General features: G+C 56.4%; 1 protein-coding gene across 18 annotated transcripts; it reads left to right on the top strand.

Moving 5' to 3' along the window:
- Positions 1–679: 679 nt before the first annotated feature.
- On the top strand, positions 680–25,451 carry Wiz (WIZ zinc finger). 18 transcript variants are annotated; one of them, XM_078037644.1, is made up of 13 exons: positions 680–842; positions 2,258–2,520; positions 7,316–7,388; positions 9,037–11,165; positions 12,311–12,634; positions 16,451–16,621; positions 17,550–18,053; positions 19,154–19,552; positions 20,140–20,691; positions 21,747–22,274; positions 22,469–22,888; positions 23,128–23,323; positions 24,344–25,451. In XM_078037644.1, exons 2-13 carry the CDS (start codon positions 2,316–2,318, stop codon positions 24,501–24,503), a joined length of 5,661 nt encoding a protein of 1,886 aa, XP_077893770.1. In that variant the 5' UTR covers positions 680–842; positions 2,258–2,315; the 3' UTR covers positions 24,504–25,451. The 18 variants fall into 18 exon arrangements, with proteins under 18 accessions (XP_077893770.1, XP_077893762.1, XP_077893775.1 ...); XM_078037636.1 differs by having other exon boundaries at positions 21,702–22,274; XM_078037639.1 differs by lacking the exon at positions 680–842 and adding an exon at positions 1,062–1,476 and having other exon boundaries at positions 21,702–22,274.
- Positions 25,452–25,703: the final 252 nt, after the last annotated feature.

Raw genomic sequence — 25,703 nt, 5'->3', positions numbered from 1 at the left:
GAGGGGTGGATAGTAGGTGATTAGTTGATTGGATGGGTAGAGGAGTGGATGACTGATTAGGCATGTGGATGAAAGGATGGGAAGGTAGATGAACGGTAGATGGGAGAAGATAGCAGGCTTGTAATAGGCTAGTCCTGGAGGGACAGCGAATTAGGGGGCCTTAGCAATGGGGATCTAAGGCAGCTCTAGGGGCATGGAGATGCTTAAGTCCAGTGTGAACGATGGAGAAGGATGGAGTGAGTTTGTGGTTGGAAGACAGCTGAAGTGGACAAGGGACTGGAACTAAGGATTGGGTGGAGTTCTCAATGACCTATGAATGACCCATGGAGGAACTTCTCTGCCCGCTTCCCACTCCTCTGGTGCTATTAGCAAACCTAGCTTTGGAAGAACCAGCGGGGTGATGGGAGCCATTGAGGGGGGGGGCGAGGACAAGAGGGTTGTCATGGCAACAGAGCCTCTCCCTGGACACTCAGGTCGCTCGGGCCCTTTAAGGGTGACCGGCTTGGACACTCCCAACATGGCTGCTCGCCCGCTGGTCGCCCCCCCCGCCCCCCAGCCGGGCGGCGCGCGGTGGGGGGGTGGGGGTAGGGGGGCTCCCCAGACCTCCCCATCATGGCGGCGCGGCGGGGCTGTCGCGCTGAGGTCACGGCTGCGCGCCGGGGGGGCGGGGCAGCGGGGGGAGCGATTTAAAGGGACAATGTCCCCCGAGCGGTGGAGGCGGCGGCGGCTGCGGAGGCCGCGGCACCGGCACCGGGAGCGGCAGCAGCGGTAGCGGTGCGGAGGACCGCACCAAGGAGGGGAGCTCCGAGCCCCGGCACCCGGCCGGCGGCACCGCCTCCTCGGTGAGGCCCGACCGGGCCTGGGGAGCCCGAGGGCGGGGCGGAGCCGGAACGGGGAGGGGGAGGCCTGGGCCGGGCCGGGCCAGGCGGGACCCCCCAGGGCGGGGGGCGGGGCGGGGCCTGCAGGGGCGGGGCCTGGCCGGGGGCGGGGCCGTGCAGGTGGGGGGAGGGGCGGGGGTCTTGGGGCAGGCAGGTGTCTCCCCCTACCTCGGCGGCCCCGCGGGGTCTCCCGCCCCGGGGTGCACGGGCGAAGCGCGCATCCCCGGGACCCAGGACCCCCAAGGGGTGCGCCAGCGCGGCGCAGCCCCCATCTCTGCGGCCCTCTGGGGGCGTCTGGCCAGGAGCCCCCTCCCCAAGCTGCCAAAGTGCTCCGAAGTTGCGGTCCAGCCTGTTCCCCGCGGGCAGTGCCCACCCGGTGGGCACCTGCAGGTGCTTCCTCCAGGCCTGGCCAGAAACCCCCACCAAGACTGCCAGCCCACCGACAGGCCCCCTGGGAGCCCCAGGCCCCCTGAGGTCAGCGCCTGCAACCAGGCCTGGAGCCCCGGCCCCGCCCCGGTTGCCTGGGCCCGGCCTCCTCACCATCTCCCTGGGGAGGGCGCCTCATTCCTGCCCTTCACTTTCTGCCGTTACCTTGAAGGTATTTATAGGTGGAGAGACAGCCCCCCTTTCCCTGGGGTCCTCGTTTCTGGACCAGAAGCCCCAGGGGTCCCTTTTGGCCTCGGACCAGAGCATTCTTGGTGGAGGGTGGGGAATGGAGGAACCCAGGCTGGGTATGCGTGAGGGATCATGCTGGTGAAAAGCAAAAGGGTTAATTGGTAGGGTCACTTGAGGCTGTATGTGGGTGTGAAGGGGTTAACGCTGGAGAACCCTAAGGTCTTTCGGGGGAGGGTTGGAGTGTGGGAAAAGTGCATGAGTAATTGATATGGGCAACCCAAGTGAGAAAAGTAAAAGGGTAATGATGGGGAGACTTAAGTAACTGTATAGGGTCAGAATGTGGAAGTGGCTGGGATGTGAGGAAACAGGCATGGCCATATGGTGTGCACGTGCAGAGAAGCCAGGGTGGGACTGGCTAAGGTGAAGCTGTCTGTGAATGGACAGAGGAACCTGAGAAAAGTGACAGGATTCATGATGCAAGAAAATAAGGTGGCTGGGTGTGCAGTGTAAAAATGGGGTAAACTGAGGCAGTAAAGGATCTCAGTAAAGGGTTATTCGTGGGAGATGGAGTCATGCTGCTAGAAGGGGTCATTGGAATATAATATGTAAGGATGGGACCTCAGCACCATTTATCTAGCCCACCTGGACTGGGAGGTAAACTGAGGGAATGAACTGCAAGGATGAGGATTAGAGTTTTGAGGGAGAAAAAACTGAGAAGTCCTTTTCTTACCTCTGCTAAGCATTGCCTCCCTCTCTATCTCCAGACCCACAATGACCCGCTGAGCCAATCCAGCACTGAGAGGAGTCAAGCAGAGAGCACCCATGGAGGGGCCCCTGGCAGGTGGCCTGGCCGCCCCAGATCGGCCTCGAGGCCCAGAGAGACTGCCTGGCCCAGCTCCGAGGGAGGACATCGAGGGTGGGGCCGAGGCTGCTGAAGGGGAAGGTAGCATCTTCCGGTCTACCCGTTACCTGCCTATCACCAAAGAAGGCCCCCGGGACATTCTGGATGGCAGAGGTGGCATTTCTGGTAAGAAGGTGGGCCCTGTGGCCCTGAAGGAACATTGAGCCTGGTCCCCAAAGTTCAGAGAGATCCAGGTTACATAGCACAGCAGGGTCTGAGTTGGAAGTCCAGAGCCTTCTCTTTGCACTCTAGTTTCCCATTTTAGAATTGTGAAAACCAAGACCCCCCTCGTTAGGTGGCAAGGAGCTAGGACTCAAACTCAGGTTTGCCTGGCTCCCACCTCTGAGCCAGAACTACCTGGACCCAGATGCCCATTTTGGCACCCTGAGCAACCTGCCTCAAGCATACCTGTTCCCCAGGTGCACCTCATTCCCATCAGTCTTTCTCAGGTCCTCTTTTCAGTCTTGGGAATTCTTGCTCCAGAGCCATGGGCCAAAACAGCTTGTGCCCTCTAGTGGCTAGGGAAAGACTGGGGAGTCGGATGCCTGCCACCCCTTGGTGCATTCATTTGCCCTGCAAAAGGGTATCTCACATTGTCCCCATCTCAAGATTTGTTATTACTGTATTAAAAACTGAGCACCTACTATGTGCCAGGCTCTGTTCTGGGTGCTGGGAAAACAGCTATTAACAAAAGAGGCCACAGTTCCTGCCCTCTGGGCAAAGGTATTCTAGAAGGGAAGATGGATGACAAGTAACTAAACACATATTGTAAGTGCAGGTAGTGACACAGACTGTGAAGGTATTAAACAAAGTTCCAGTATCATGCCTAAGGGACCTGGGAAAGCCTCCCTGAGAAGGTGGCATTTGATGGAGCATGAGATGAATGGTGGGAAAGGCATGCCAGATGGAGGGAAGAGCAAGTGTAAAGGTCCTGTGGTGGGCAGGAGCCTGGCATTTTTCAAGGACCAGGCTGGAGCTTGATGTGGCTGGAGAATAGTGGGTTGATACATCAGACTTCTCCCTTCATCTCCTTGGCCTGTCCTCAAAGGCTGTTTTTCAGGAACTTCCAAATACCTTGTCAGAGGTTTCCAACATACCATACCCTTTCTGTGATCATTTCACTTCATTCTTAAAAGAATCCTGTGGGGTAGCCTTGGTGACTATTATACCCTGTTAGGGATTGGGAAAACCAAGAATTTGTGGTGAAATACATTGTCTAAGGTCACAGAACATGGCAGTCACATAGCTCAACAGCCCTCATTCCTTTCCACCGTGCTGCATCCTTGTGGGTCCTGCCCATCAGCACCACTCATGTTGCTCAGGTATTTACAGAGGCATCTTTGTGGGCCTAGTATTGGGACACAGCAGCGACCATGGACCCCACCATCTGGAGCAGGGGAGATGGATGCACACTGTGCACATGTTGTGGCCCAGTTGCTGGGGCTATGAGTGGAGGAAGTACCTAGCCCAGCCTTGGAGCCTCCAGTAGTCTGCCAGATAGTGAAAGAAATAGGATGAGGGATGATCAGCCTGGGAAGCCGGTGGGAGGTATCCAGGCAGGGATCTCCACACATGCAAAACTTGGAGATGTGGTGGCACCTACAGGTGTCAGGCAGCAGGGTGATAGTGAAGTGAGACTCACTTGGGCTGAGGGTTAGCTGGTTAGTACCTAGTGAACCTTAGAAATCCCCTCAAACCTCAGAGAGTGGCAGGATCTTGTCGCAGGTTACACAGTTGGCCGGGACAAGGCTGGGATCTTGACTGTGTAGGAGCCCAAGGAAACAGACCTGTAGGTTGTGAAGAATGGGGCATTTCTTCTCCACCTGCAGAAACTCCAGGTCTGGAGAGAAGGAAAAGTTAGGTAAATACGTGTGTCTCCCTCCCCCCGGGGATCAACGAGAGGGATGCATGCAAGCACCTGTTTTGCAGCCTGGAGAGGAGGGGACTGTGGCTGCCAAGGAAGGTGAGGTCTACTCTTCATCAGTTTTCCTGAGCAAATGGGGACACGGGGTGGGGATGGACTGGTGGTGTGGAGACTGGAGGAAGGCCTGGGCTTTGGACTCTCTGTCTCTCGCCTGCCTTCTTCTGTTGTTCAACCCCTGCACCTGCCCTGAGAGTCTTGTGATGCCTATAGATGAGAAAAGTCTCTGGGGGATGCTGTTCTACCCCCAAGGTCTGGGCCCTCCCTCATCCTCACGCAGCCCTTGGATCCCTTCCAAGGACTCTCTGGAGTGGTCACCTCCAAACTTCTCTGTCTGGACAAGATGTATCTACTACCTGTTCTGTCTTCTGCTGTGGATTTTGGCCAGGAGTCCCCACAACTGCCCTGGAGCCTCTATCCAACATGTGGCTAAGTTGGGGCTCTCAGGTACGACAAAGTCTCAGGGGGCTGAACCATTCCACACGGATCAGTAAAGAGCCTGGTGCATGCCTGGCATTGTACTGGGCACCGGGGACCCAGGGACAAACGACGCATCATTTGTGCCCTCTTGGGGACCCCAAACTGGAGAGGAAGTCAGAGCGTGGAGTCAGCAGGCCTGAGGCTCTGAGTTCAGCCTCCAGCTTTCACCTTGAGAAGTCACAGAGACATCCCCAAACCCCCGGAAATCCTACCTCCTTTCTTTCCTTCTACCACCATTTCTCTGGATGGAGCATTTTACTATGGTCTCGTTGGCACTCATCGCTGTCCCTACAAGACTTATTTGGTGCTCGCACCCATTGTACAGAGGAGAAAACGGAGCCTTGGAGCAGGAAAGGCAAGCCATTCAGGTCATACTACTGAGCCTTGAACTCGGATCTGTCTGGTTCCAAAGTCTGGCTCTTGGCCACTCAGCCAAGCTGCCTGGCCTGAGATTCAAGTTGTTCATGGATACCTCCTTTTGTCATTTGCAAGCCCTCTCTGGGATCCCAGATGGCAGGAGCCTATGAGGGCCCCTTCGCATGGTCACTCCTTGAGGGTTGCATCCCAGGCACCTCCTGCCACCCACAGGGACTACTGGATCCCCATTGGTATGGAGGCCTCTGGGCAAAGCCCCACCTCCAGCGAGTCTCAGACATGGGCCCTCCTTGGCCTCTTTCCTCCAAAGTTGCTGCCACTAAAAATAGGCGCCTCGCCGGAGCTGCTCAAAGAGGCCAGTGTGGCCCCCTGGCTCTTGGAGTTCTTAGACAACAGCAGACTTACCAAATCTGGGACACCCAGAGTCTCAAGAGCTTGGGGTCTCAGAATCTTAGAAGCAGGACACCCAGGATCCTCAGACCCACACCTCTAGGTTGTACTGGGACTGGTTAGTTGCAAATCAGTCACCCTCTCCTAAGAAGCTTCCATCTGTGACTTGAGTTCATTTGGAGCCTGTGTCCTGGGGTCCAAACCCTGCTTCCCAGCCCTCATGCTCTGCAACCCCCAATCCTAACTCCAAACATGGCTCTGCTCCCTGCCCATCTACACTAGTGGTTTTTCAAATAGGGGCAGTTAGGCCACCGGGGGGGGGGGACACCTTGGTAATGTCTGGAGACACTTTTGTTTGTCATGATTGTGGGATAGGGAGGTAGTGGCATCTAGTGGGCAGAGGCCAAAGCTGCTGTTCACTTCCTGCATTGCCCTCACCCGGAGAATGATCTGGCTCCAAATGTTCAACAGTGCCAAGGTTGAGTAACTCTGCTCTGGAAAATGCAAATTTCAGTACCCCCACCCCACCCTTCAGAAGCGATGCCACTGTCACAGCCCTTTTCTCAGGGTCAGAAGCCAGACCCCCAAGCAGCGACCTAAGGCACCCCCCTCCAGTTTTTATTCCTCGACTCCCAAAGGTCAGCTCTTAATTTCCAGGGCAAATTGGATGGTGGGTATTAGAAAGAATTATTCCCAGCCCTTGCCCTCTTTCTGGACCATCCTCAAATTGAGGCTAGTCCAGCAATTGCATCTGTCGAGCCCTGGCCAGGGCACAAGTTCCCCCAGTGTGTTAACCTTGGCCCAGGAAATTGGCCTGCTCCCCAGTTGGCATGCTTGCCCATGGCAGGCAAGCGTGGCAGGCAGAGGAGACACAGGCCAGGATTCCTGTGGTCGCTCCAGGCGTTGGCTCCACAGGTGGATAATGGAGAGTTGGCCCTATCTGTGTCGGGGGATTCCCGGGAGGGAATTCCATTCTAGGATTTAAGCCTGGGAGAGGGTCCAGAAGGCATAGCTCAGACTGGCCAGGCTCATCACTCATCATCTGGCATGTATTTGTTGAGCACTGTGCGCCAGGCCCTGGGATACTGTAGTGGGTAAGGCTGACGCAGTCCATGCTCTAGTGGGGCTTATGTGCTGGCAGGGGACCCACACAAGCAAGCATCCTGAGAGGGACCCAAGCAACTTGTGGGACAGCTAAGAAAGAAATGAAGCAGATGCTAAGAGAGAGAGAGAAAAAAAATCTGAGTCACTTGAGTAGCTGGCCAGGCAGAGGGCACAGCAAAGGCCTGAGGCTGGGAAGAGTTAGGTGGCCTTGAGGCTTCACAGGGTCCTGAAGTCAGGGCAGGGGCAGTGAGGGACCAACAAGGGGCAGGTGAGGTTGGAGAAAACAACAAAGATCCAACTTCTGAGGGCCTTGTGGTGGCAGCTGGGAATCTGGCTTTTACTGTAAGGATAATGAGAAGCCAGGTGAGTTTTTACCAGTGTGTGACTTTAAGAAATCACCCTGGCTGCCAGGTCAGGGGAAAGAGAGGAGGTTTGGAAAGTAGCAAGGCCCTGGGATCCCCCAGAAGACTGAAGAAGACTCCTCCAGAGAAACCCCTTTCAGAGCTCAGTACAGAGGCCAACGGCCTCTTGGGGAGAGTGGTTGGGAGCCAGCAGGGCCCTTCTGAGGCACCTGCAGGGCTCCCAGAGCTGGGGCACGGAGCCCCGGCCAGGGGGACCCCAGCCCCTCAGGGTCTCCCCTCTCTGTTGCAGACGGGCAGTCCCATCCTGGCCTCAGCGAAGCCCTCCCCTGTGCCACCTCCGCCACCCATCGGATCAGCAGCTGGTGAGTGCCATGCTGGCCCTGACCTCAGGGAGGGCAGGGGGGCAAGCAGGATGTGCCCAGGCCTAAGAGAAGTCCCTGGGGAGTAGAAGGGGTCAGGAGGGAAACAGGAGGCCAGGCACAGGAGGTGGATCCCAATAGACAAGCCCCTGGGTATGTGCTAAGGGCGGGGGAGAGGTCTGGGGTGACACAGACGGTCAACTCTCATTATCCCTGCCAGGAGCAGGGCCAGAGAGGCAAGAGTCTGGAGATTGGACCCTTGAAGTCCTCTTTCTGCCAACTGACCCTTAGAATGATGCTAGGCCTCTCTGAGCCTCAGTTTCCTCAACTGCAAAATCAAGCTTATAAGATATATCTCACAAATTTGCCTTAAGAACCCAAGGAGCACTGGGTAAGAAGAAGAATCAACCACAGTGCTCATGTCCAGCCACCCTTTATTAAACAGACTAGCAGGTGCTAATATATGATAATGATGGTATCATGATTAATCGTTAGCTTTCAGAATTAATAATAAGTGCTAAGGGTGGGGCTCTCAGCATGTGTTTATCCCACTGAATCTTTGCCACAGCCCTGGAAGGATAGTTCTGTTAGTGATGCATGTTGCCAGTGAGCATCAGAGAGGTGACATCGTTGTCTCTGCTCCCCTGTCTGTGCAGCCCATTTCTTCACCTGTTCCATGTGCATGATTGATACCCCTCATGGAGGCAGGACTTTAATAAGGAAGGGAGGCTTGATCAGGAACAATCTTAATAAGAACTTGCCTTGGTCACTGGCTAACTGGGAGCCAGATATCCAGTGAAGCAAAATGTTTTCTTGAGTACCAAACTGTGTGCACCTTCATCCTGTGTCTTATGGAGTCAAGGTCCCCGATTTAAAGGTTGTGGTTGCAAGCATTTAAATAAGCCCCTGCCACATGTGATGTTTTAATTGATGACACCCATGATAAGGCTTCTTAGACATTGTACAAGGACAAGGAGGTCCCTCTTAGATATCATCCCAATTTTTAGGATTAGAAACTGAGGCCCAGAGAAATTGCCTTACCTTCTCCTGACTCCATCTTCCTCCCACTTGAGAGAGTCAGGTCACTGGGGCCAGAGGCTAAGTGGGGACCCTCAAGCTTTTCTGACTCTGCCTTTCCAAGAGGGGAGATGCAGGGAGCAGGTGCATCCTTCAACCTTTCTGCTGCAAAGTTAATTTTTACCAAATTCAGGGGAGAGGTTTAACTAAATTAACCAAGTCACCCCATTTTGGAGAGAATCAACACAGAAGCAGCTTGATACATAATAGGTCAGAGCCTTAAGTCGTCCTGGGAGAGATGAGAGTTGACTGGGCCACCAGACTTGGGGACACTCCTTAGAAGTAATTCCATCCCCCAGACACTCTCCTATGATGCAGTAGGGTCAGGCTATGTGGACAGGTGTATTCTGGGAGTTGAAACTGGCTTTTGACCCAGCAGCTCTGGAAGGGTTCGCCTGGACTCCCCTGTCCCTCCCTTCCCTCACCCCAATGCTACCAGACTCTCTGAGGTCACCCTTGGGCTGGATATCTGGGGCCTGCCTCAAACTGCCTGGGAGGACTCCTTACCACTACTACCCTAGAAAGGTAAACTGAGGCCCATGGCTAACCTGTCCCCCTTGGCACTTCCTTGCAGCTGCTGGGATGGAGGCAGCCTGGACTTCCAGCCAGGCTCCTCACCACCCCATCTCCTGGGCCCTTTCCCTGGTCCCCCAGATGGCCAGGGGCCCTGGGAGCACCCCCTGGTGCAGGAGGCCGGGGAGGGCATCCCATCTGAGCGGAGATTCGAGGACTCAGTCATTGTGAGAACCATGAAACCCCATGCTGAGCTCCAGGGCTCTAGAAGGTTCTTGCACCACCAGGGAGAACTGAAGCTTTTGGAAAAAGCCCCCCGGGGTCACCCCAGGTTTGACTGGCTCCAAGACACAGATGAGCAGGAGCCCCCACGGGACTCAAGGCTGCACCTGGACCTGTCTCCTCAGCCGCCACCCCTGGCCTCCTTCAGGAGGGTGATTGTGCCGGTGGAAGATTCCTCCAAGACGTTGGACCTGGAGATGGTGGGCACCAGAGAGGACCTGGAGGATCTTGAAGGCTTGGCCCAGCCTTCTGAGTGGGGTCTGCCGACATCGGCCTCCGAAGTAGCTACACAGACCTGGACGGTGAACTCAGAAGCGTCTGTGGAGCGGCTGCAGCCACTGCTGCCCGCAGTCCGAACAGGGCCTTACCTGTGTGAGCTGCTGGAGGAGGTGGCTGAGGGGACGGGCAGCCCTGATGAGGATGAAGATGAGGAGCCAGCCGTGTTCCCCTGCATCGAGTGCAGTATCTACTTCAAGCACAAGGAACACCTTCTGGAACACATGAGCCAGCACCGCCGAGCCCCGGGCCAGGAGCCCCCCGCTGACTTGGCCCCCCTAGCCTGTGGAGAGTGCGGCTGGGCCTTTGCCGACCCTGCTGCCCTCGAGCAACACCGGCAGCTGCACCAGGCCTCCCGGGAGAAGATCATCGAGGAAATCCAGAAGCTGAAGCAATTTCCAGGTGACGAGGGCCGTGAGGCACGGCTCCAGTGCCCCAAGTGCGTTTTTGGCACCAATTCCTCCAGGGCCTTTGTGCAGCATGCTAAGCTGCATGTGCGGGGCCAGCCGACCAAGGAGCCTTTTGGTGGTGGCAGCAGGGTTGGAAGCCCCGGCCCCGACGCCAGCACTCTCCTCTATCCAACTTACGGAGCTGCTTCAGGCCTCAGTGCCTGTGCCTTCTGTGGCTTCCCTGCATCCAGTGAGAGCCTGCTCAGGGAGCATGTGAGACTCCTGCATGCCCATTCCCACTGGGAAGAGGATGGCGAGGCGTTCGAGGTGGACCCAGCCAGCCAGCCAGGCACAAGCCAGGATGCATACACCCGCTTCTCTGACAGCACCATGGACTACTTTGGCAAAGCTGAGCCGCTCTTGGCCCCCGCGTGGCGGGAGAACCCTGTTGGATATGACCCCGACCTGGCCTATGGCCCAGATTGCCAGCAGCTGGGCATGAGGAATTTCTCACTGTCAAAGCCAATCCCGCACGACTCAGGCCAGAGACCTCTTGGAAGGCTGGCCTTTCCCTCACCCCTGGCATCTGCCCCCTACTCCATACAGCTCAGTAGAAACAAAAGCACTGTCCACCTGCCGGAGCTGGGGCACCGTAGCCACCCTTGGAGTGAAGAGGAGGAGGAAGAGGAGGATGAAGATGTAGCACTGACTTCCGAAATGGACTTTTCTCTGGGAAATGAAGTCTTTCCACCTCCATCTGTCCCCAGCCTCATCCCCCAGCCAGCCCTAGAGCTGAAGCGGACTTTCCGAGATGCCCTACAGGCAGCCGAGGCCTCCAGGGCACAACAGCAGCAGCTCCGAGGGATGGTGCCCATTGTTCTGATGGCGAAGCTAGGGCCCCAGGTCATGGCGGCAGCAGCTAGGGTACCCCCCACACTGCAACCAGAGGAGTTGGGGCTGCAGGGCACCCACCCCCTGGATTTCCTGCTCCTGGATGCTCCGCTGGGTGGTCCCCTCGGGCTAGACACACTCCTGGAGGGAGACCCAGCCATGGCCCTGAAGCACGAGGAGCGGAAATGCCCCTACTGCCCTGATCGCTTCCACAATGGCATCGGCTTGGCCAACCACGTCCGTGGCCACCTGAACCGCGTGGGCGTCAGCTACAATGTGCGGCACTTCATCTCTGCTGAGGAGGTGAAGGCCATTGAGCGCAGGTTTTCCTTCCAGAAGAAGAAGAAAAAAGGTAGAGTGGCTTTGCTTTGGCACCCACCTCCCTCCACAGCCTGGGCGCCAGGAGGCTGGGAAGCTGAGTTCTACACCCACCCACCCTCACTCTAAATCCTCCCTTAGTGCCATGCAGGGTGCAATTGGGGTCTTCCTTCCTGTGAGACCTGGGAGCCACAGCAAAGGTCACCACCAAAGGTTGGTGGATGTGTGGGGTTGCCCCAATGTCTTGGCCATGCCTGCAGTGGAGGAAGGAGCCTGGGCAGAGGAATTGGCCCCAGGCAAAGAATTCCATTTAATTTCTTCATTCAACAAATATTTATTGAGTGAGGTCCCCTCTGTTCTGGGCACAGGGGCCGAGGGACACAGAAGTAAACAAAACAGGAGACCTTGCTCTCCTGGAATTCATGGCCCAAGTCAAGAGCGAGGGGACCCTTGGTGGACTTCACAACTTGGGGCTGCCTGTGAGGTATGCAGATTCTCAGGTGACAAGGTTCCGATTCTGAAGGTCTATCTCCCACAGGAATGCCCTGGGTGGTTCTGACATTGGCAGTCACAGAGTCCACTTGGGGAGATGCTGGTGTGGTGCGTTTGAGTGTGAGAGAGTGTGTTTGTATACACTAAGCTGGGGGGTGTGGGGTAGACAGGGAGGAAACCAGGCAGTTATGGTGTCAAGCAATGAAGGCTGGGAGAACCTGGAGGCTGGGGAAGCCATGCAAGGAAATCTCTGACTCCACCTGGGGGCGGGGCTCAGAGAAGGCTCCCAGAGGAGGGGGGCAGCACATCCTCTGTTTGCCGTTTCTTTATACAGTATGTATTTAATACACAGTACTGGGCATTGGTGAGCAAAAATAGACACACAAGAAGGTCATGCACTGAGTATTCACCCAACTGATTGTGAATTCACAACTGGAGAATGACAGGATCCCTGGGGGGAGTTCAGCCTTCTAGAACTTGAGAGATCAGCCTTCTAGAGTATGTCTGGGGTTGGGATGCAGGAGCTGAATGCTGTGAGGCAGGCAGGAATGCAGTGGCAAAGGGAAAGAAAGCCGTCCAGTGTGGTCCAGAGGGTGAGAACCCTGGGGAAACAGAAGGGGTTGGGCCTAGAAAGTGGCTACCCCTATCCCTGCCCCATCATAGACAGTCTACGTCTTCTCTTTGCAGTGGCCAACTTTGATCCTGGCACCTTCAGCTTAATGCGCTGTGACTTCTGTGGGGCTGGGTTTGATACTCGGGCCGGTCTCTCCAGCCATGCCCGGGCCCACCTGCGTGACTTTGGCATCACCAACTGGGAGCTCACCGTCTCGCCCATCAACATCCTCCAGGAGCTGCTGGCCACCTCGGCTGCTGAGTTGCCCCCCAGTCCCCTGGGCCGAGAGCCTGGCGGGCCACCTGGCAGCTTCCTGACCTCCCGTCGGCCTCGCTTACCTCTTACCGTGCCCTTCCCACCCACCTGGGCTGAGGACCCTGGGCCAGCCTACGGAGATGGTAAGGGGAGGGGGTGGGCCAGGCTGGAGCCCTGACACTTTCCAGGAGCTCCGAGGGATGGAGTGAATGGGGGTGGGGGCAGCCACTACTTTTTTGGAAGCATTTTGAGTCATTTTACAAAGTATATTGATAACTCTTCTCACCACCTTCCTGCTATTTAGGGGTCATTTCTGTTTTGCTCAGGGGCTGGGCCAGTGCCCTTTCTGAATCTAATTTCGGTGCAAATGGTTATTGAAGTCTTAGGAGGAATCAGACATTGTACTAAACACTTTACAGTCACAAACTCATTGAGATCCTTATAACAACCCTATTAGGGTGGGATGTTATGACCATCCACATTTTACAGATGAGGAAACTGAGGCACAGAAAGCCTAATTAACCTTTGTGAAGTTACAGAGCCAGAAGGAGCCAAGTTTCGAAGTCCAAGCAGTTGGGCTCCAGGTTTCTTGTTCTTGATGAATGAATCTTCTATCTTGAGCAGTGCTGCCCAATAGAACTTTCTGAGATGATGAAAGTGTTCTTTAGTTATCTGTGCTATTCTGGAGAGTCACCCCTGGCCACATGTGGCAGGTGAGCATTTGAAATATGGCTAGTATTGAATTAGTGGCAATTCTACTGGACAGGGCAGATCTACAAGTCCAGATTGCAGATGCTCAACCAAAGTCAGCACTGGTAAATCCCTCCCACACTCAAAATCTAGAATCTATATTTGACACAGGGGGCCAGGGATATGGTAGAGGAAGTGGAGAAGTGAAGGTCTCAGCCTTGCAAAAGCTGACTTTGCAGCAACTTTTATAAAGCAGAGAACTTGTCTATGTGGAGCAGTTGGGCCCTGAGAAATTAAAGATATCTGAGCAAGGGAAATTGGCCCAGTTGTGTTTGGGCTGGGGCTTCTGTTTTCCTTACTTGCAGTTTCAGGGTTCTACCCAGATCTGTTTTCTAGGCATGACTGGACTCATCCCACCTGCAAGTCCACTGAAGTGCACTTTGGAGTTTGCAAAGGGTAGGGTAGGGATATCAAAGACTCTTCTCTTCCTTGAACAAGGAAGAAATTGAGGCAAGTGCCTAGTTGAGAGAGAGAGTGGGGATGTGATCTCAGACTTCTTGTCTTTGTTAGTGCTCAGCTTACTCCATTTGGTTTGTAGTGCCTCAGTAGTGGTTGGGAGGCATAGCTAGCTCTGAGGATGGCTGCAGGAGATGGTAGATTCCAGCCCTGCCTCCCTTTCTTCTGTATCATCCTAGCAGAGACCTGGATGTCAGGCTCATACTTTCTTATCTGGCACTTGGAACAGGATGGGAGTATGTTTCACCTCTGGCCAAGTTGTTTCTAACCAGAATACCAATGTGTCAGCCCTCCGCGCCTGCCAAGGGAGCTGACCAAGCCACTGGGGTGTGAGGCGTCAGCCAGTGGATGGGAGGAAGTGAATTTGGCATTGCCCTGGCCTTGTCCAGAGGGAGGAAAGAGAGCTGTGATTTATTCAGTGAACATCTGGGGGTGGGGGGGGGGGCGCGAGGAAAAGGAGCAGTTGGGACGGTCCTAGAAGCTATTTATCTTAAGTACGAATGCCCGAGATCACGGCTAGGTGTGGGCAGTGGCCCTGCAGGGCTGTTCTTAGAAGTCTCCTCCCCTCTCCCCAAGTGGGCCGGAGCTGGCGGGTGCCAAGTTGGGGGCGGGGCAACGGCCTGATTCTGGCCCCACCCAGCTGTCAAGGAACAGCTGGGCGCCATCGGTTTGGAGTTGAGGAGGGAGGAGCCGGTGGAGCTTGAAATGTTAGATGTCTGAGCGTTCCCTAGGACTGCAGGACAGCACCGTCGGAAGACAGCTGGATACCAGGATGATGTTGGGGGGAATCCTCGTGGTTGAGGATCGGGTGTCTTCCAGAATCGTCGACCCAAAGAGGGAGACTTGCAGGAAAGAGAATGGGTTAGGATCCCGGGGCAGGTCCTAGCTCCACCCCCCAAGCCCCCTCGGGTCTCTAAAGTCTTGATAATATTGAGGTAGATGCCTGTGGCAGGAGGATTCCAATCCTAGCCGGGGATATCCGGAGCCCGGGAAGGGGCGGCAGTTGGAAGCCGCTCGGCGCGCGTCCTGGCTGCATGGGTGAGCCTGGGCCCGCGGAGAACTCCCAGCGCCTGCTGCCTTGAGTCCACAGGGCCCAGACTAACGCTTCACTCGTGGCGCTAGGCGCTCGGCAGGCCATCCTGGACGTACCCCGAGGGGCGGGGCGGAGCGCGCTCGGTGGCGGTGGCGCTCGGCGCTCGGCTGCTTTCGCCTGGGGCGGCCGCCCCGCGTGCGCCGGAGCCAAGATGGCCGCCTCCACCGCCCAGTGCCGAGTGACAAAAGCGGAGAGCAAAGCGGCGGCGGGGCCGCGCGCGGGGGCCGCCCGGGAGCGCGCGCCCACGGGGGCGCCCCCGCCCTGCCCCCCGAGCCCGGGCCCCGTGACCCTGCCGGCGCCGCCGCCGCCGCCGCCCCCACCCCCGCTGCCGCCGCCGCCGCCGCGGGACGGGCCCAAGGCCGAGCCGGAGCCGGGGCCCGGGCCCGCGCCCCCGCCGGGTAAGAGCCGGCACCGGGGAGGGTGCTGGGTGGGGAAAGTCGGCGTCCCGCCCGCCGCTGCCGCCCTCAATGCCCGCCGTCCAGTCTCCGGGACGCCCCCTCCCCCCAGGCCCTCTAGTCGCGCAGGTCTCGGGCCTCCTGTCGCTGCTCGCGGGGTCCCGGGCCTCAGAAACACTGCCACTGGCCCTTGGGATCCTCATCCCGCCTGACAAATACCCCCTGCCTCTTTTGGAGTCCTAGGATCGTCCCTTGTCACGGTTCCGGTTTCGTTGGTGCGGAAACCCACTTTGGCCCTGTCCCATCTGACAGACGCCCCCCCCCCCCCCGCACGCGGAGACTTTGACAAAGCCCTCGGTGTCCCCGTTGCCGACGGCCTCCCTGTCTGCCTTCTCCTTGCCTCTGTAGGACTCAAACTGATCAGGGGACCTGCCTGGACTCCTGCCCCATTGCCTCCCACTGAGCGCCTCCGAGGCCATCCAAGACACAGTTCCCATCCTACAGAGCTCTTGTCATGCTCTGAACTCTCAACTTGCAGCTCAACAGACCTCCCAGGCTCCTTTCTGTGAAAAATTAGACCATGAACACCCACCCTTGAGTCCCCCTCATGCACCTCTTACTTGGGGAATCTTCCTGGCCTGATACTCAGAAACTTCACACAAAATTCAGTGATTGTCACTGTTCTTTTTACCAGTCGGATCCTTCTGGGCTTGTCCAGGTTCCCAGTTCTTGCCATTTTTCACTCAGGTTTCAGCTAGTAAGGGGCAGACCTCCCCTTCCCCACATTGTCTCTGAAGGCCCAGCCTAAGCAGTCTTGCCAGCAGAGATTCCTCATTAGGTGTCAAGTCCCTGTCCTTGGTTCCTTGCCTTTGCATTGCCTCTTTGGCCTCCTTACCCTGGTCTTCTTTTGTCAGATTCCCCTTCTGACTGTACCCACCGCTACTTTCTCTATAAGTTCTGCCCAGAGAGATGTTTTCTCTAAGGTTCTCCAGGATGGGAATCCGAGCTCAGACTTGTACACAGGACTTGCACTGTGTACCCTGACCTTCCCATGTTCTGGTGGGTGGAAGCTTCTGCTCTTCTTTCCTGTGTACCTGCATTGTGCTGGTGTTGGGAGTTATGGGTTGAATTTCAGCTTTCATGGGTGAGCTGCTTCTTAGAGTGAGAGCAGGCACCGAGAATGAAGAAGTGCCACATTCTTCATCCTTCTGGGAGTAGACAGCCTGACCCTTGCCTGGGCTGAGCCCATCTCCTCCACCCCGCAGGCCTGGGTTCTGAGGAAAACACAATGGTGGCCATGGACTTGGGTTCTCCCCTGCTTCCTAAGAAGAGCCTTCCTGTCCCTGGGGCCTTGGAGCAGGTGGCTAGTCGACTGAGCAGCAAAGTGGCCGCCGAGGTTCCTCATGGCAGCAAACAGGAGCTGCCGGACCTCAAGGGTGAGTGGCCCAGGTGCCAGGGCAGGGATTATGGCTGGTGCAGGATCCTGGTTTACAGGGGAGCTCTCAGGCATGGGGGTTAATATGGGTTCCCAGGTTGGCCGTGGCTTTCTCTAGTACATCTTAAGGTGCCAAGGAGACACTTAGCTGTTTTTACCCTTGAGCTTATGCAGCCCTTGCCATGCCCAGCATCCAGCTTCACACTAGGCAAGAGAAGGGCATCCAGAGAAGCAGCGGTCATGGCAGTCAAGAGCTCACACTCAAAGCCAGGTCATTTGCCAACCATCCCTTGTTAGCAATACGATCTTCCAGGTGACACTGATTCATTCTGTTGACTCTAAGGTGGTTATGAGTCTTGACGTGTACTGTGCTAGTTCCCAGGGATGTGACAGGAACAAAATGGACCTGGCCCTTGACTTTAGATCATTAAAGTTGGGGGTGGAAAAGCAAAGAAGCAGGTGGGAGGGGAAAAATGTCCTTTTGTAGAAGCAGGTGCAAGGGAACCACAGAGACCCTGGCTGAGGCCTCTAGCCTAGTGTTTGGGGCATGGGTTGAGCTGTAGAGAGCAGTTAGGACTTAGCTCAATGTGAAGCATGTGTCTGGCAAGTCATTGTTTGTGTGAACCTGTTGCCAGGGCATCCTTATGAATAGGAGATCAGAAAAGTGTCTGCATTGGCTGGACCACAGAAGGGCTCTATCTGCTGCTGTGTGCCCTTGGGCACAACTCTTCCCCTCTCTGAGCCTCAGTTTCCTTACTTGCAAACCAGACTGGCTAATCCCCACCTCATTAGAATCATTGTGAGGCTCAAGGGGCCTTGACAAAAGTAAAACATTTACACAGAAACTGGGTGTGAAGTGGGAGGAGAAAGGACAAGCTGAGCCCACAGGCTTCACAGTTTGTTCTCCTGACCTCCATTTCACCCTCTAGCCCAGAGCCTGACCACCTGTGAGGTCTGCGGCGCCTGCTTTGAGACCCGCAAGGGCCTGTCCAGCCACGCACGTTCCCACCTGCGACAGCTGGGTGTAGCAGAGTCGGAGAGCAGTGGTGCCCCCATCGACCTCCTCTACGAGCTGGTGAAGCAGAAAGGCCTGCCTGATGCTCCCCTTGGGCTGCCCCCAGGCCTAACTAAGAAGTCCAACTCGCCGAAAGAATTGGTCTCTGGGGCTACCCGGCCAGGTCTGCTTGCCCTGGCCAAGCCCTTGGATGCCCCTGCTGTCAACAAAGCCATCAAGTCTCCTCCTGGCTTCTCGACTAAAGGCCTGGCCCACACACCCAGCTCTCCGCTCCTCAAGAAGGCACCGCTGGCCCTGACGGGTTCCCCTACCCCCAAGAATCCTGAGGACAAGAGCCCCCAGCTGTCCCTGAGCCCCCGGCCGACCTCCCCAAAGGCACAGTGGCCCCAGTCTGAGGACGAGGGGCCCCTGAATCTCAGTGAGTGTGGGTCCTGGGAGCTGAGGGAGGCCCCAGTGTTGGGAGGGACTGGGATGTCAGTTGGGCCTCAGATCAGGATGGTTCAGGGTGGGGAGAGTGGGGACTGCAGCTCCCACATCCTGGGTTAGCCAAGGAAGCTTGTTGGTTGAGGCACTCACTGTGTCTCCTGTTGGACCACCCTGCATATGATCATCTCTCTCCAACTTTGCTGATCTTCCCCTGGAGGCTTGGCAACAACTGCTGAGCCTGCCAGGGTCATCCTTACCACTTTGTGGCAGCTCTTTATTCTTTGCTGGGCTAAGGATGGGGTAGTGTAAGTAAATAGGGCTCCTGTGGGCCTGGATTCCTCAGTGGGATTTCAGGGCATTTGAGGTCCTGTAGGTAAATGGGTAGTCCATCTGACAGGAGGTCCCTGTAGTTGGCCCTGTCTTTACATCTTCCTGGTCATTCTTTGTATAGGTTTCTCTATTTGTGCCTGAGGGTAGAGTTCCTCCAGCTGGGCTGCCTATGGGCCTGGAAAGTAGGATTTGGGAAGAAACCCTCCAAATGCAATAAGCAGGTTTTGTGAGGATGTACTGTAGAACATCAGGCTTTCCCATGTATTTGTGAGCATTAGAGTCTGGGGATGACCCCAGAGTCTAGTCATCACTTCCACTACCTCCCACCCACCAAGTTGGCACCTCATGTTCCCTTGAAATTACTCTACTGGAAGTGCTGTGTCTTCAGGAACAGGGTTCTTGGCAACCATGCCCTTGGCTGTATGATGCTTAGCAACCCATCCGGGCCCCTGCTGTCTGCCCCCACAGCTGTCATAGCAAGGCTCCCAGGGAAGAGGGCCCAGGAGCGTCAGACTTTGCCGCAGGAATTTGGTCACTGTCCACCCCACTTCCTTAAGCTCTCTACCTTCACCTTGATGCCAAAGAACTAGACAAGGAACAGGATGTTCTGCTGCCCAAAGCTTCTCAAAATAAGTCTGCACCATGAGACTTGGACCCTGAACTGCCTGGGCAGCTGAGAATCACACCAGACCCTCCTGTCTCCTTCCCCCAGGGCCGGCCAAGGTGGCGGCCGTGAACCCCCCCTGTGTTTTGTCTCCGCAGCTTTAGATAGTGACGGGGGCAGAGAGCTGGACTGCCAGCTGTGTGGTGCCTGGTTTGAGACCCGCAAGGGCCTGTCCAGCCACGCCCGTGCCCACCTGCGCCACCTGGGCGTCAGCGACCCGGACGCCAAGGGATCCCCCATAGACGTGCTCCACGGGCTCATCAGGAGGGACGGCGTCCAGATCCGCCTCCCACCCGGGCGCGGAGCCCTGGCCCAGCTGGGGCGGCCTCCTCCCGCCTCTGCGGCCCTCTCCTTGCTCCCCCCCCCACCGCCGGCCAAGAAGGCCAAGCTGAAGGCCGCGGGTACGGCCAGCCCCTGGGGGAAGCAGGACCTCTCGGCCGCCGCAGCCGCCGGCATTTTCTGGGCCTCTGATGTGGAGCCATCTCCTCTCAACCTCTGTAGGTTCTCGCTTCAGCCGCCCTCTCCTCCCTGCGGGCCCTGGAGCCCCTCCCGGGGGAGGGGGGTCACGGCCCCCTCCCTACTCTCTCCCCGTTGAGGCAGGGAGTAGACAGGGGCCCTTGGCAATGGTCCGGCTCTGCCCAGGGATCTTTTTGGCAGTGGGCTATTCGGCCCTCTCTCTTGGCCTTTGACCTCCATGACCATGACCCTCCCTGAGAATGAAGGCCAAGGGGAGGGTCCCGCCTTTTGATGTGGAAGGTGCTCACATCTGCCTCCCCAGTCTGGGTGGCATGTGGTGCCTAGGTTGCCGCTTCCTTCCCCCATCAGTTTTGGGTTCCTCAGAGCTATGGAATCTTGGTTCTGTCCTCTGTCAGGACTGGGGGCCCATTTGCTCTCTGGAGTCTTCCCCTTGTTCCAACTGGGTGTCTGTCCCCCCTTCCCTAATCCTTATTTCCCTTACTTGCACCTGCCCACCATCACCACCCTAGCCTGTGGGCATGCTGCTGCCCACACCCAGCTGACCAGGACACTACTGCAGATAACCATTGTAATAATAAATTCTAACTGCTCCTCTCTCCTGCTGCAGCCTCCGGCCCAGAACCAGCTCGAGACATCCGCTGTGAGTTCTGTGGTGAGTTCTTCGAGAACCGCAAGGGTCTGTCGAGCCATGCACGTTCCCACCTGCGGCAGATGGGCGTGACTGAGTGGTACGTCAATGGTTCGCCCATCGACACACTGAGGGAGATCCTGAAGAGACGGACCCAGTCTCGGCCAGGTGGACCCCCCCACCCACCAGGGCCTAGCCCAAAATCCCTGGCAAAGGTGGTGGGCACCGGAGGCCCTGGCAGCTCATTAGAAGCCCGCAACCCTTCGGACCTTCACATCTCACCTCTGGCTAAGAAGTTGCCACCACCACCAGGCAGCCCCCTGGGCCACTCACCAGCTGCCTCTCCTCCTCCCACGGCCCGGAAGATGTTCCCAGGCCTGACAGCAACCTCCCTGCCTAAGAAGCTGAAGCCTGAACAAATGCGGGTGGAGATCAAGCGGGAGATGCTGCCAGGGGCCCTTCATGGGGAGCCGCACCCATCTGAGGGTCCCTGGGGGGCGCCGAGGGAAGACATGACACCCTTGAACCTGTGTAAGTGTGAACCTATGGCAGGGTAGGGAAAAGGAATGGACGGGTTTCTTCCCTGCCTCCCCTTGCAGGTATCTGTAGCACCCAGGGTTGAATTAGAAGGGAGGATACATGTGAAGCCAGTTGTACATTCCCCCTGTGCAGATCTGGGCAACAGAGCTGCTGCTTGATTCTCCTTTATTCATACAGGGGAGGTAGAACTGTGTCATATGTGATGGCAAAAATATTTTATCTTTTGTACCATCTTCAATCAGTTGGTAGTGGCTGCCATCCAGATTCCTGGGGAGGTCAATTAGTGATATCTACCATGGCAGGAGTAGAGGGACTGGCAGTAGATGTCTGAACTGTCTTTCTGATGTTCCTGGTAATTGATTGCTTGACATTTGGATTCAAATGTGAGTCAAGAAATCTTCTCCTCCATAATCTGATAATATTCAACCTTGGGCAAGTTTCCTCATTTGGAAGATGGAGATCAACATAGTCCCACATTTGTGGTTGTCTCAAAGATGAAGCACTTAGCACAGTGCCTGGTTACAGAAAGCTCTGTGCATAGTAGTTGTCATCATGTCATTGTCACACTTGTTTCCCTCTCAGACCATTGCTATGTTTATTCTGCTTAGGTCGATTGCCTGCTGTATGCCAAGCAGGTGAGGATGGCCTAAGGTCTGCCTTATAGCTTGTATGCCAACTCTGTGCCACGTGCTTTGAACCATTCTCATTTTAGATTCTCCCAGTAACACTGGGAAGTGAAGATTTTTCATCTCCATCTTGCAGAGGAGGAAACCAAGGCTCAGAGAGGGGAAGTGACTTGCCCAGCATCACACAGGGAACCATTGTGAATCCAGCTAGAATTTGAGGTGACAGAACAAGCAGAAGGGCTCGATGTACACAAGGACCTATGAAGGCCCAAATGAGGGAGCAAGTCACTGGAGTCTGGAGGTGGGGTGGGGACAGGGGCAGCTAGGCACCTGGCACTAACATGGGCCTTGAGCTTGGAGGCTTCCTGCCCGCAGCCGCTGCCTCCTTCTCCCCCCACCCCAACCTTGGACCCCCTGCAGCGTCCCGGGCAGAGCCGGTGCGCGACATCCGCTGCGAGTTCTGCGGTGAGTTCTTCGAGAACCGCAAGGGCCTGTCGAGCCATGCACGCTCCCATCTACGGCAGATGGGTGTGACCGAGTGGTCTGTCAACGGCTCGCCCATCGACACGCTGCGGGAGATCCTGAAGAAGAAGGCCAAGCCGTGCCTCATCAAGAAGGAGCCGCCAGCTGGAGACCTGGCTCCTGCCTTGGCTGAGGATGGGTCCCCCACAGTGGCCCCTGGGCCTGTGCAGTCCCCACTGCCATTGTCGCCCCTGGCTGGCCGGCCAGGCAAACCAGGAGCTGGGCCAGCCCAGGTTCCCCGGGAGCTCAGCCTGACACCCATCACCGGGGCCAAACCCTCAGCCACTGGCTACCTGAGCTCAGTGGCAGCCAAGCGGCCCCTGCAGGAGGACCGACTCCTCCCCGCAGAGGTCAAGGCCAAGACCTACATCCAGACTGAACTGCCCTTCAAGGCAAAGACCCTCCATGAGAAGACCTCCCACTCTTGTAAGCAGTGGGTGGCAGGGTCCTGGGAGGGCATTTGCCAGGGCCTGCAAGGCCGGGCTATGCCGCATAAACCCGCACTGACCCCCAAATAGGGCCCCTGTGGGAGGTGGGATTGGCTCCTGGCCTGAGCAAGGCCCTCTGGGTATTCCTGCCCCCTTCGGGCCGTGGCTCAGCAGTACCCCCTCTGCCTGCAGCCACCGAGGCCTGCTGCGAGCTCTGTGGCCTTTACTTTGAAAATCGCAAAGCCCTGGCCAGCCATGCACGGGCACACCTGCGGCAGTTTGGTGTGACAGAGTGGTGTGTCAACGGCTCGCCCATCGAGACGCTGAGCGAGTGGATCAAGCATCGGCCCCAGAAGGTGGGCGCCTACCGCAGTTACATCCAAGGCGGCCGCCCTTTTACCAAGAAGTTCCGAAGTGCTGGCCATGGCCGTGACAATGACAAGCGACCACCCCTGGGGCTGGCACCTGGGGGCCTGGCCTTGGTTGGCCGCAGTGCTGGGGGGGAGCCAGGGCCTGAGGCTGGCCGGGCAGCCGACAGCGGTGAGCGGCCTCTGGCAGCCAGCCCACCAGGCACTGTGAAGGCTGAGGAACATCAGCGGCAGAACATCAACAGTGAGTGCATGTGGAGGTGGGTCATGAGGGAGGTGGGCGCCTGCTGGGCCCTACTCACTGGGTTCTGCCCTACATTCACTCCTTCAGATGCTTGCTTTTCCATTCAGCTTCCACTACCCAGGCGGCAGCTGGTCACCAGCTGTATGAGTCCCCAGAGTGTCTGCCCCTTACTTGCTGAAGAAGGGTGTCTTCAGGGCCCTGGCCCTTCTGCTTATCTCCCATCTCTCTCCCTACCTTAGAATTTGAACGTCGACAAGCCCGTCCCCCAGATTCCACTGGGGTCCGGGGAAGTGAGGAGGCCAATGACTTGCATCAGAAGCTGGAAGAGGTGCGGCAACCTCCACCCCGAGTGCGGCCAGTCCCATCCTTGGTGCCCCGACCCCCTCAAACATCACTTGTCAAGTTTGTAGGCAACATCTACACCCTCAAGTGCAGGTATGCTGCCCCTGGGGGAGTGAGGGAGAACACCCAGCTGGGCCTCCACCAGGCTCAGAACAGGATGGGGTCCAGCAGGGGTGGCAGATATAGCTATAGGAGGTACTACCCTTAGGTGCAGTGGGGCCCAGGGTTCCTCAGACATTGGCATCTCAGAGCATCAGGCTGACACCCCAAGCTTTGTAGCCAGTGAGACCCGGGTTAGTGACCTTAGGCAGGGACTTACCTCCCCAATGTCTCAATTTTCCCATCCTTCAGACCTGCTTGAGGGCTGGGGATGTGGCTCAACTGGTAGCCCGCTCGCCTGGCATGCGTGGGGCCCGGGTTCAATCCTCAGCACCACATACAAACAAAGATGTTGTGTCCACCAAAAACTAAAAAAATAAATATTAAAATTCTCTCTCTCTTTTAAAAAAAAAAAAAAAGACCTGCTTGAAAGATTTTTTTATGAGGACCAAGTTTCATAGTCATAAAGCACTGAGAACTGTGCTTGGCACTGGTAAGCCCTCAACAAATATGTGTCTGATTAAGAAAAAAATAGGTCTTAGTTAATTCTTACCAAAGTCCAAACGTACATCAGAGACCAGGAAACAGGGAGTCTTGAGATGAGGTGACTCAACTCAGGCCATAAAGGCCAAGTGAGAGGAGGATTTAAATCCAAGTCTTTGGGACCCTATGCTATGAGGCCTTGTTGATGCTTGCTTGACAAGAGGAAGAGGGGCCTGGTGAGTTGGGTAGACTCTGCTTCTCTGTACCTTCTACCATCTCAGATCATATGCATTAGACAGATGGTAGAGGTACTTGGGAAGCAGGAGGTCTCTTACCCAGCACCAGTGACTTCATCTCCAGGGGACCCTGCCAGAGCCCCATAATGAATCAAGATGACCATCCACAGAGAGACACATGGCTTCTGGACCCCTCTTCCCTCAAATCTTGAATTTGATCTGTTTAGCAGGTGTGTCAGGGATGTGTTCTGTCCTCATGGCAGCAGCCTCTCCCTCTTCCTGTTCTCCCACACAGGTTCTGTGAAGTGGAATTCCAGGGCCCCCTCTCCATCCAGGAAGAGTGGGTACGACACTTACAGCGGCACATCCTGGAGATGAATTTCTCCAAAGCAGACCCTGCACCTGAGGAGCCCCAAGCCCCACAGGCACAGACAGCAGCGGCAGAGGCACCCTAACAAAAGCATTCCAGATTTCCTCTTGTGCCACCTCTGTCTATTGTTTCTCCTCTATGTCCTCTTCCCTCTCTTCCTTTCTTTTCCGTTTCCAAAGGAGCAAGCCAAAACCTCAAACCGGTGCCCCTCAGGGGCCGGGCACACTACAGATGGGCGCCGGGAGCCAGCTAGCCACCCTTCCCCCAGCCTGAGGACTCTGGGGCCACAAGGGTGTCTTCCACAGGGGTAGCAGCCAGTCCCTGGTGGCAGCTGATCTGTTGACAGGGGAGGACATCATTACCCCATGTCTAGCAGCCAGACAGGGCTATTTCTGCCATCCATGGCCATTTGCAGAGACCCCAAAGACTCCCGTTCTGGTCCCCTTTTGTCCCCATGAATATCCTCTCACACACGCACATGCAAACATACACGCACACACGCACCTCGTGAGACCCGGGATCTGCCCTAGCCCCCCAGTTCCCGAGTTAAACGATCACATCATGCCACGGTGCTTGCTCAGGGGAAACTACGCTCCCTCTGTTGACCCGCTTGGGCCTGGGAGCCCCCATTGAGCCCACAATGCCACGGAAATCCTTGTTGGTTGCCCCCCAGAGGGGCCTTCCTAGCTGGGGAAGAGCTCAGAGCTGACAGCTGCCTCCTGCCATGTCAAGGCCCCCCAGAGCCTCAGGGGCTCCAGGGCCGGAGGGTGGGGGGGATGGGACTCTCCTCCCCCATCCCTCCCTCCCTCCCCCTTTTCACTGTTGCTTTCTATGTATAGCTCCCTAGATCTTTCACTTTTTTAAAAACGCGTTTTGTGTAGAGAAGAAGGAACGTGGATCTTTTTATTTTGCAATCCTGGGCCAGCTAGATACCGGGAGCAGATTGACCTTTTAACTTTTTTCAGTGGCCACCTTTTGGTTATCGATGTACCTAGAAGTATGTAAATTAGATTAAATTTCTCTTCTGGAAACACCCCGGGGCAGGCGGCCAGCGTGTGTTTTTCTGTCTAGTGGACAGGCTGGCATTGGCTGATAGCTGGGGCTGGGATAAGGGCCTCATCCATTGCTCAGAGCCCTGGAGGCCCTGAATTTCCCCTTTGGCCGCCAAGTCGGCCAGACACAGCTGGGGATGACCAAGTTCCCAGCTGTTGGCTTTGATGCCACTGTTGGTGGGGAACTTGCTGGCTGGTGAAGTGGCTTCTGTGAGCAGAGAAACCAGGGCTCT

The sequence above is a fragment of the Ictidomys tridecemlineatus genome, chromosome 2, assembly GCF_052094955.1.
Source record: "Ictidomys tridecemlineatus isolate mIctTri1 chromosome 2, mIctTri1.hap1, whole genome shotgun sequence".
Lineage (NCBI taxonomy): Eukaryota > Metazoa > Chordata > Mammalia > Rodentia > Sciuridae > Ictidomys > Ictidomys tridecemlineatus.
The sequence above is the reverse complement of the archived record's forward strand: the minus strand, read 5'-3'. Positions and strand labels throughout refer to the sequence as shown.